Source organism: Momordica charantia (assembly GCF_013281855.1).
Source record: "Momordica charantia cultivar OHB3-1 chromosome 7 unlocalized genomic scaffold, Mcharantia_2.0 BLBB01000007.1, whole genome shotgun sequence".
Taxonomy (NCBI): Eukaryota; Viridiplantae; Streptophyta; class Magnoliopsida; order Cucurbitales; family Cucurbitaceae; genus Momordica; species Momordica charantia.
In genome coordinates, this window is record NW_028275165.1 from 78,043 (window position 1) to 88,602 (window position 10,560).

Here is a 10,560-nt window from a genome sequence, read left to right on the forward strand (position 1 = left end):
CGTTACACGTCATCTCGTTTAATCCACATCGTAGATCACGGATCTGACGGTCGAAAAAAAAAGACAGAGTCAGGGATTGGGTAAACCCATCGATATCGATAAGGGACCCAAATGTCAATTATATGGGCCGTTGGAAAGTCCATTAAGGGGTTGGGTCAGCCTGGAATTTCGACGTTGTCCTCTCTTCCCTCGCTCGAAGTGACGCAGGGTTGCGTTGCTGTCGGTTGTCGGCGACGCGTTCCCTTCGTTCTAAAGCCCTAAACCCGTCGTCGTCGTTGGTGCCCGGTAACTAAAGCCAGAAGAACATGGTGAGACTCACGGTCGATTTAATCTGGAAAAGCCCTCATTTCTTCAATGCCATTAAGGAGCGAGAACTGGACCTTCGAGGTTGTCTATCTTTTCTCCGTGTTTTATTCTTGTTTTTGGTGGTTGTTGTCTCAAGTCCTACTTCTTTCACTCTCTCAGGCATGCTTTTCTTAACCTCTCTCTTCTCCTTTCCAGGAAACAAGATAGCAGTGATAGAAAACCTCGGTGCCACCGAGGTGCGTGATTTCCACCGCTTAATATCTCTTCTTTTGAATCTCTGAAACATCTTTCGAGTCTCATCCGGGGTCTTTCTACCTTAACTTGAGAATACCATTTCTCTTCTCGGGTTATTTTCGTTTAGTTTTGTTGCAGTCTGAAATTTAAGTTAAATCCTTATCCACCGCTATATGCAAATAGTTTTTCGTGGTAAGTCTCCCGTTAGACTAAGAGGCGCACACATCTTTACATTCTGGCGAAAATCCTTCTACCAAATTAAAATTCAGACTATAATTATCATTTTTATCCAAGTCTTCTTTTTTTAATTTCTCTACGGTCAATATAATGTTGATTAATCAAGGACAGAGTTACTGATTCACTTCAAATGAGTGGATGTACTAATATTTTCTTCTTCGGTGTGATAGTCTACTCCTCAAGCCTGCATCACACCCTTGAGACTCCTCCTTTTGCAGATTCTAGATGATATCTCCTTTGGTGTTTGAAATAGCATTATTTTGGGAAGAAACAAAAGAGGCTATCTTCAACTAACTATCCTCCCAAATTTGAAATGTGTCTTTCATGCCAACTTTATCTAAACTACGATTTTGCAAGGGGCCTTTGGTTTTGTTTACTCCATGGTGGAAAATTGCCTCCACGACCACCACCTCCTACATTTGTGAGCCACATGAGAGGATCGGAACCATATTTACTCGATAAAACTTTTCTCGGGCCTCCACATGAATGTATTGTATCTCCATAGCCACTGTACCCGCAAGGCTTCTTTCTTGTGTTTCGGGTTTCTCACTTCCAGTCTACCTAAAGAAATAGGGAGGGCAGTCCAGTGACTTAGTGAAGACCTTAATCAAAGTTTTCTAAATGACAGCTTCATTTTTGTGTCTCAAGCTTCTAGGGTTGATTTCTCATCACCCTTTAGTACTTTACTTTTGTTTGAAATGAACCGATATTCCTTTATAAGAATCTTTTCAAAAAAAAATATTCCTTTATAAGAAAGTTTTTGTCCAACTCCTCTCCGTCCAAATAGCAATAAAATAAAAAATGCAGCCACCAAAACTCTCTGGAAGTTTCATCTTTTTTTTCACAAAGAATACACTTCCTATAAAAAGACAGAATACACCAAGAAGGTGGTATCAACATACACTTGGATAAAACTTCATTGATATTTTTAACTAGAAAGTACCTTTTGTTGTTTGTCCATAGACCGTATTTCCTTGGTGTTGGCTCCTCAGTGGTGTGTCATTTGCAAAAGTGATTCCGATGATCTCATAATATTTTGTGGAACTGCCAGTTCGCCTAGTCTATTTAGGCTTGGTTCTTGGGGGGCCTTTGGGGTGTCCTTGGCTTGTAATAGAGGGAGTGTAGGCCGAGGTTTAGCTTTGTCCCTCTTTTCAATTTGAGGATAGAGGGGCCCTATTGAGGCAGGTTTTTTTTTTTTTTTTTTTGAAATTTTTTGGAGTATTTGGATTGAGAGGAATAGTAGATTTTTTTTTTTTGGGTGGAGAGGTCTTGGGAGAATTTTCGGGATTTAGTTAGATTTAAAGAGGCGTTAAATCTAACTAAATCCCGAAAATTTCTAAGGCATTCTATTATTACTGGTTAGGTGGTATTTGTTTGGATTGGGGTCTCTTTTTGTAGGTGGTTCTCTTTTTTCTGGGTTTGTTTTTTGTATGCTCCTTGTATATTCTTTCATCTTTCTCAATGAAAGCTCGGTTTCTTAAAAAATAAAGAATAAAAAAAAATAATGTTCAACTTTGTTTTTCATTTATTTTTTTTTTTAACCATATGATGGTAGATTTTCCTTGACCATAAATTTCAGGATCAATTTGATGCCATTGATTTGTCTGATAATGAGATTGTGAAGTTGGAAAATATGCCATATCTTAATCGATTGGGCACATTGCTTATCAATAATAATAGGATCACTCGCATCAATCCAAATATTGGAGGTGAGCTTTCCATTATGCTTTTATGGGATTATTTAACAATCTTGTTTCTAAAAGTTTTTTTTTTTTTTATTTCTTTGTTCTTGTCAGAATTCTTGCCAAAATTACACACATTAGTTCTTACAAACAACAGACTTGTGAACTTGGTAGAAATTGACCCGTTGGCATCCCTTCCAAAACTTCAGTTTCTTAGTTTATTGGATAACAATATTACGAAGAAGCCAAACTATAGATTGTATGTCATTCACAAGTTGAAGTCACTCCGGGTGCTTGATTTCAAGAAAGTCAGAAACAAGGTAATTTATTCCTGCATACGGACCTTATTATTTGAAGAATGGCTGTAATTCTAGGCTTGTTTCTGCTTTTTTACTTACTGCATGCATGGAAACAATTAGAAAAATTTCAAGTTGCTTTTTTACTTTCAAGTTGGATTGAAAAGAACAATATGTTATTAGCTCTTAGCTGGTGTAAATGTCACTATTACCCTTTTACAAGTTATAGTCTTGATGATCTTGTATCAAATCGGACAGCTTTTCTGTAATTCTGTTTTGGGGCTCATCATTTGTTATTTCATTCATCAATGAAATTATTATTTCTTATCTAAAAAAAAGTAGAAAAAAATATACCAATGTTAAAGACTTTGTTTTTTGTTTTAAAAAAATGTTATTTACTCGCCTAAAATAAGAAAAAGGGACAGGGTGCTGCTGGGACATGGATTCATAAACTTTTTGGGTAGTTTACAACTTCTATATTTCATATGGGGATCGTGCTAATAAATTACATTAGTTTAATAGATGTATGTCACATACTAGTTGTAAAAAGTGAATGTAGATTCGACACTTGTTACGCACATATTGAATCCTTGTTAATCATAAGAAGTAGGCATAAATAGTAGTATAGGACAAAATAATAAACTTTGAGAGTGAAATATATCAAACTAATTTTTTTATACACAAAAATGCTTAAGCTTATTGACTTTGAATTTTCTCCCTAAACAAACTGTATATTTTAATAAATGTGCCCTTGCCCTGTCCATGTTCTAGATTTTTAGAAAATAACATGTCACCATTTCCATGTCGTGTTGTATCTGTGTCTCGTGTCCGTATCCATGTGTCTTGTGTCCATATCTGTGCTTCTTAGGTGAAAAGGATTCAACATGCAACCTTCATTTGCTAACCCTTCTCTAGCCTTCCCAAACTGCATGCACCGATCATCATGGAAATGCAGCTATGTTAAGGCAATAGTTGGGTTGCACTCTACTTCATTGAACTCCATTTTATGTGCCTCATCGTTGGCCCTCACTTCAATTTCTTTGTTTTTCTGATTACCCAGCGCCACTTCCACTTTTCTGTTCTTCAGATTATCCCCTTGTACTTTATTTAGATTCTTCAATTTTGGTCTATGATCCAACTGTTGTACCCTAATTCCTTTATAAATGTGCTGTTGTTGTAGCTTCACCCTTTTGTTACTGAGTTGTAGGATCCTTTGTGGTAGAACTTCGGTACCTCTATTTTTTAGAGGTTGAATCTTTGTGGGATGGTGAGGAAGTTGTCTTGGTTTTTTTGTTTTGAGATAAACGTTGCTTGTTGTGTCAACCTAGTTTTTCATCGTATTGGTGCGTTTTGCATTTTAAAACCTCTCTTTAGGTTCATGATTCAGAAAGGTTTTTCCGATTGCCCTTTATTCTTATCAACAGTTGAAGCTCTTATTTTATTAGTTCTGTGTTTTTGTACTCTCTCTGTTCGTGCGGCCATTTTCTGTAATTCCACTTTTTGTTAAAGAAAACTATTTTCTCCTCTGAAGTGCCTTTTATATATAATACAGTTTATAGATTTCCCATCTGCAGCGCTTCATTTCTTAATGTCAATGACAGGAGAGATTGGAGGCCAGGAGTTTATTTTCATCAAAAGAAGTAGAAGAAGAGGCAAAAAACGAATCTGTGAAGACGTTTGTTCCTGGTGAGGTAGAGAATGCATCAAAACCTGCAGAGGAGAAACAAACTTCAAATGTGTCCGCTCCAACACCGGAGCAAATTATAGCTATTAAGGTGTGTATATTTTATACTTCACGTCAATCACATCATGGGCATGAAGCTTAAGAATCTCTTTGATTGTAACATAAAGGATAATTCCTTTACAGGTAAATGCTTGCCAGTTGCCAAGATCTTCTCTGTTTTCTTGCTGTTTAACCTAGTAGAGAGAGACTATGAAAAGGAGGCTATTGATGTGCCTTCCTCTCTATGGTCTAAGGTGCTCCTCCTATTTTAGGTTTGAGAGACTGCAGACTGGTGTCTTTGATCTCGAGTGTTGGCCTCTATCTCGTGTAAATCATTTTCCTCTTGCTTGCTTCCCATCTTTTCCAAACACTTCTTCAAAGCTGATTGAGGTGGTCAGTTTTGTTTTCTGGGTGATGAGAAAGGCCCCTCCCGAAAGAGATCATGAAGAACAGCTTTCCGATCTTTGTTAATCACAGCTAAACTGTAATTGCAATAGAATTCTGTGATTAAGAAACCACATAGAAGTCATAATTTGTACACTACTGCAAAATATCTAAGGGGCGTTTAGTGTTGATAAACATTGTGTGATCAATTGACTTTCTGTTCTACAGGCGGCCATTGTTAATTCTCAAACTCTTGAAGAGGTTGCAAGATTAGAACAGGTGCGCGTAGTTTGCTATTGTGTACAACACCCCCCCCCCCCCCCCCCCCCCCCCCCAAAACAAAATGAATAAAGAGGGAAAGGAAAGGAAAAACCTTGTAAAGGAGAAAAAGTCTAGTTAAATGTCTATGGGACTCGCAACGCTCAATAATACTTTCTTTGTTTCCAGGCGCTGAAGTCAGGTCAGCTACCTGCAGATTTGAATCTTTTGGAAGATAATACAGTGTCAAATACCACAAAAGATACGGATGATGAGACAATGTCTGATGGTAGAGACGAAGACAATGTGTCCAAGGATGTAAAAGAACAGCCGAATGATGAATCGGCACCTATGGAGCAGGTACTACAAATCTTTATACTATTCGAGTGGCACCTTGTGCTATTGTTTTATCTCACTTTCATTTTCAATGTTTATTTTTGTAAGTAGATGTCTGATTTATAGCCCACAAGGTTTTATATTCTACTGTTTATATTGTGTTCTTTTTTTTTTCTTTTTGTAGTAGTAGAAGGTTGTTGCTCTTACTGCTCGGTGGCTCGTCTAGTAGCATTCATCGATGGTGATCCTGTCATGCTGATTTATGTATTAAACCTTTTTAGAAGTATAAGCTGACACTTCCCAGCCTGGGGATGTTGGACGTCTCCTTTCCCTCTCTTTTAATTAGATGGTTCTTCCCCCCCCCCCCCACTGTCGTTTCTTTTCCTTTTTTGAGCAAGGAATTCTTTTAAAATATGTAAGATTCTATTGGCATTGTTATCAGGAACTGAAATGGTTTATGTTGTATGTACGACACTTATGATGGCTTTGAAATTTTCTTTTCCTGCCGTGAAGAGTTGTTGCGTCCCCCTTTCACCGATCTTTTAACTTTGAACAGAAATATGTGCGAGGGGAAAAGAGTTATGAACTGCCCGCCAACGATCATGTAGAGAAAAGAGGGAGCTGAGGGAACAGCTATTTATTGTGACACCACAGTTTGATGTAAAAGCGAAATCTAATTGCGTCTTTCCCACCCCTGCAATTATTGACCTTTTGCAATCTTTAAAATTCTCTCATAAATTATCTACATCCTACATGCAAGGTGTCGTACCAGTGAAATCTAATTGCCTCTTTTTGTGAGAACCCACGCAAGGTGTCCCAACAGCTTAATTTAACCCCTTTGAAACTCACACTTTGAAACTAGTTATGTTAATCCATCCTTGAATCTGCAAATGAAACATGACTTCAATGGCTGATTTCTGGTTCCCGGTCATAAGCTTCAACTATCACAAACAAGAAGACATTGGCATCCACAATTGTGGTAGCTATGTAGACGATCACTTAACAAGGTTCCATCATCTTAGAAGATGAAAGAAATTTTCTTACTGAAAACTAGCAAAGCATTACACATCAGTCGATCAGAGGAATAATATCAGTTTGGTTCCATTCATTAAAGTTGCTTTAGAAATAATATCAGTTTGGTTCCATTTTTTAAAGTTGCTTTAGAAACGATTAATTTCTACTGCCGTTTTCAATTGTTTCCAAACGATCGTTACTTTTAGAGATTAAAAGCTATACCTGAACAAAACCTTCAAATTTTGTAACCCACATAAATTCAGATATCAAACTGACATGGTTCGTGACCAACCGATTAATAGTCAACATGACAGAAACTCAAAGTTAATATCATATCATACGGCATTGAATCTTATTGCAGTACTTAAAATATTTTAGTAACTGACTCTCAGACAGCAACCTCTCCACGAGAACAAGGGCAGCACTGCCGCAACAGATTGAAGAAGCATATATCCTTGACGATCTATCGGATAATTTGCGCTAAATCCAGATCAATAGGACATAACCCCTACGCATAGAAAGGATAGATAGGAGAATGTGAGGAATACAAATATAATTTTAAACAATAATTGGTAGAAGCAATAGGAACCAACATGGAGAAGGTGAAAAAATAAACCTTAATAAAGCCTCTACAAATTTTCCAGTTCAAACCAAGGCTAAACTCCGCGAACCCTGAGCGCTGGTGCAAGCTCTTTATCCCCATCTCCATCTGCACCAGCAATGGGGAATGATTGATTGATTGCTATTCAGAATCACCGTAGTCTTCCCCATCAGATAGTTCATCAAACGATCTTATGTCAAGCTGGTAACGAAGAATTCCTCCAATACCACCAAATCCTCTGCAGAACTGTGATCCTTCTTGTGATTTGTTGGTAACGAATTCCAGGGTGCAACCAAACTGCTTGTACTCATTTGCAAACCATTCCAGCAACGCCATCTTTTCTTGAACCTCCAACTCGGCAGAACTGACTGGGTCACGAAAGTTGCTCTGACTAGCTTCCTGTTCCTTATTCAAGTGTTTTATAATAATCTCACCAGTGGCAGCATTCTTTAATACGTACCTATTGATATCCAAGTTTTCCCAAACAATGAGTATCTCAACGGCACCCATCTCCAGAGCTTTCAGTGTGTCGTCAACACCGAAGACATATTTCCCTGTGTCTTGGCTAATCTCTTCAAAGTACTTTCCAATCAAGCGCTTCTCCTGTATAAATTTTACATTAGACAGGATCTCCGACGACAATTCAATAGCCTGATTGAATCCATTTTCCCCTCCATAAGAGACATCGACCACATTAAGTATTTTGGCTTGAAGGCGAGGATCAAACATGTCAGATTGACTGAGCTCTGTTTTGAAGTCAGCCGATCCTGCCAGTATCAATCCTGAAACATTCGGTTGGCTAGTGGCAGGATTAATAAAGAACTGGGTTGCAAGCTCAGCTGTTTTCCTCACATAGTTGTGTCGCTTCTCCATCCGAAGACGGGCAAATCTAAGTGCTGACTGGCCTCCTCTTCCATGTTTCTTAGGAAGGTCAACGCTAAATTTGTGAAGGACTTCGCGAGTGTTACCACTCAATGTGCCAAAAAGTGTTCCATTACCATCCATGACAATAAAGCCAAACTTATCATCAGATTCTAAGAGTTCATTCAAGGCTTCCGTATGAAACTTGTTGTCGCAGAGATAGAGAGATGCATTTATAGGCCTAAAAGGCTCAAAATCAATTGTAACTTTCTTTTCTTTTCCATCTTCAGTCACAATAGTCCCTGTATATAGCACAAGCCCATTTGGAGGAACCTTGTTATACAGCTTGAGTCTCTGCTGAGCCGATGTGATGGCACCCAAAACAGATTGGCGATTTACCCTGCTTTTAATGTTGGAAGCAGTTCCAAATTCATCACCAAGCATCTTAGTAACACGGGATATTTGATCACGCGGAGGCATGATGAGAGAGATCATGCTAGTCCCATTGCCTCTTGCGGCTTCAAGTGCTTTAATCAACTTCTTAATTTTCCATATTTCAATATTCTTATCAGTTTCATGACCATCAGCCATCGTAATAAATTAGAATACTGCAGGAAAAAGAAACATACTGATCAGATGCATTGGATCAAAAAACTTATTTGTTTTCCATAAGAGGTTAAGCAGGCAAAGGTAACTAGATTAAAATTGAAAGTGAGACAACCGAGCAACAACGTTGATTTTTTCCAGCCAAAAGGTCTGGTGGACATTCTCAATCGATTTCCAACAACACAATAACTTGTGATAAAATTAGGTGCTTTTGAGAGAGAGGGGGAGAGAGAGATACCGCTGGGATGAATAATCGAGAGAGAAAGATGCCGCCGATAAAGGAGTACGTAAAAGAGAGATGCCGCCGGCCGCAAGGACAGGGGATGGTTGCTCGTGAGAGATGCCGCCGGGACGGTGTTCGTGAAAAAGATAGAGACGTCGGGCCGCCGAAAGAGATCTGAGAGAAATTGAAGATGGCAGGTGAAATTGGAAAGCAAATGGGGGTGGGGTGCCGCAGACTCTTCTCGGGAGACGGGAGAGAGATATCTGAGATTGAGTTTGTGAGATTTAGGTTTTCTTCAAAAGGCTGGGGGCAAAAACTTGTTGGGCTGGCGCGTTGGAGTGGGCTGGGCTGTCCTGGGCGGCTGGGTTTTATTACGAGAATTTATGGCATTTCGGCCTGAACACCATTGTATTAAGGATTAATACGGGCTATTTAAAGATCTTAATTACATCAAGATGGAATATATAGAATTTACACATTTCTCCTCAAATAAATGGGTACCCATCACACAAATTACTTAAATATCCTTGTATCTACAAATTAATTTTAAATTCTTTTTAAAATGTAAAATTGATTAATTGGAATGTTATAATTTAGATCACGTAATTTTAGATTAATCATACCTTCCAAAACTAATTAAAACCCCCAAGACATCAAAAAAAAAAATCCCCAAATTTGAAAACCTCCAAAAAAATCTCCAAACCTACAATTTGAAAACCTCCAGACCCTGAGACGTTTAGAACTTCAATTTTGGAGGACCCTTTCTATAGAACTATTTGAGACCAGCTAAAGATTAGTATGATATCTTTATGTGTATATAACTATAAGATATATATACATATATACAATATATCCCCATATATACAAATATTAACGGAAAGACTAAGCTATGAGACGTTTAGAACTTCAATTTTCTATACCATTTTCTACAAAATTACTTGACAATGCAAGCCAAAGATTATTATCATATCTTATGTATATATAACTATACAATATATCCTCATATATATCAATCTTAACGGGAAGACTATTAACTTACGATTGGTATAAACATAATGGGACAGGAGACGAGGAATGCACTGCTCAGCGTCGGAAACGTGCAAAGACGTCGACAGAAATTTTATTCAGTGACGGAAATTGAAGGTCTGAAACGACGGTGAGAAGGAATCAATACCTCGTGAGGAAGCCGTGAAGGTCTGATATGACGACGATGAGGAACAAACACAGCGGTTGGAGACAGCAGCCGACGACTGGAAACAAAGCATGGAAAAAGTCTATTGACGGATTAAGCGGAAATAGAACATTAGGAAAAAATCAAAACTTTTTTTAACAAAATTGGAAGTTCTTAATTGTTGAGAGGAAAAAATCATGTGGACATCTATGTATTATTGGCAAAAATCTTTTTAGAATGAGTGATTTGAGGAATTAGTGTTGAAAATTTGAATGGGGTCCACAATAATTAAATGAATATAATTACAACTTAAGGATTCAAATCTTTTAAATTTAAAAACTATAATAAAATAAAATACAATAAATAAGGGTAGAATCGGTATTAAAAGAAAATCCTACATGCACACATCTAAAAGTGTAAAATTTGAAAATTAAAGACATTTATAACATTAAGATTCAAAAATAGTCCTCCCAAGATATTATCTCTTTTATTTTGTTAAGGCAGTATTGTTTAAGTTAATGTCCGGTTGGCTGTTTAAGAAACTTGTTTTTATAAATGTTTAAAATTTTTCAATTTTACACATTTAGATTTCTGCATGTATAATTTTTTTATAATACCGATTTTACCC

General features: G+C 37.5%; 2 protein-coding genes across 4 annotated transcripts; one reads left to right on the forward strand and one right to left on the reverse strand.

Moving 5' to 3' along the window:
• Positions 1 to 159: 159 nt before the first annotated feature.
• U2A' (U2 small nuclear ribonucleoprotein A) lies at positions 160 to 5,968 on the forward strand. 3 transcript variants are annotated; one of them, XM_088126501.1, is made up of 8 exons: positions 160 to 387; positions 502 to 542; positions 2,357 to 2,486; positions 2,574 to 2,779; positions 4,357 to 4,530; positions 5,091 to 5,141; positions 5,310 to 5,480; positions 5,641 to 5,968. In XM_088126501.1, exons 1-8 carry the CDS (start codon positions 306 to 308, stop codon positions 5,641 to 5,643), a joined length of 858 nt encoding a protein of 285 aa, XP_087982627.1. In that variant the 5' UTR covers positions 160 to 305; the 3' UTR covers positions 5,644 to 5,968. The 3 variants fall into 3 exon arrangements, with proteins under 3 accessions (XP_087982627.1, XP_087982628.1, XP_087982629.1); XM_088126502.1 differs by having other exon boundaries at positions 5,644 to 5,968; XM_088126503.1 differs by lacking the exons at positions 5,091 to 5,141; positions 5,310 to 5,480; positions 5,641 to 5,968 and adding an exon at positions 4,623 to 5,071.
• Positions 5,969 to 6,693: 725 nt separating this feature from the next.
• LOC111017439 (eukaryotic peptide chain release factor subunit 1-3) lies at positions 6,694 to 9,036 on the reverse strand. Its single transcript, XM_022293180.2, has 3 exons — positions 8,777 to 9,036; positions 7,087 to 8,540; positions 6,694 to 6,978 (listed from the first exon to the last, which is right to left on the reverse strand). The coding sequence occupies exon 2, from the start codon at positions 8,521 to 8,523 to the stop codon at positions 7,213 to 7,215; it is 1,311 nt and encodes a 436-aa protein (XP_022148872.1). The 5' UTR covers positions 8,524 to 8,540; positions 8,777 to 9,036; the 3' UTR covers positions 6,694 to 6,978; positions 7,087 to 7,212.
• Between the last annotated feature and the right edge of the window lie 1,524 nt (positions 9,037 to 10,560).

What these genes read in the sequence shown, in the direction of transcription:
- U2A' (XM_088126501.1), top strand. Translation starts at nt 306, where the DNA reads ATGGTGAGACTCACGGTCGATTTAATCTGGAAAAGCCCTCATTTCTTC. An exon ending in GCGAGAACTGGACCTTCGAG is followed by an intron (nt 388 to 501) that starts GTTGTCTATCTT and finishes TCTCCTTTCCAG; the next exon opens with GAAACAAGATAGCAGTGATA. An exon ending in AGGTTGCAAGATTAGAACAG is followed by an intron (nt 5,142 to 5,309) that starts GTGCGCGTAGTT and finishes CTTTGTTTCCAG; the next exon opens with GCGCTGAAGTCAGGTCAGCT.
- LOC111017439 (XM_022293180.2), bottom strand. Translation starts at nt 8,523, where the DNA reads ATGGCTGATGGTCATGAAACTGATAAGAATATTGAAATATGGAAAATT.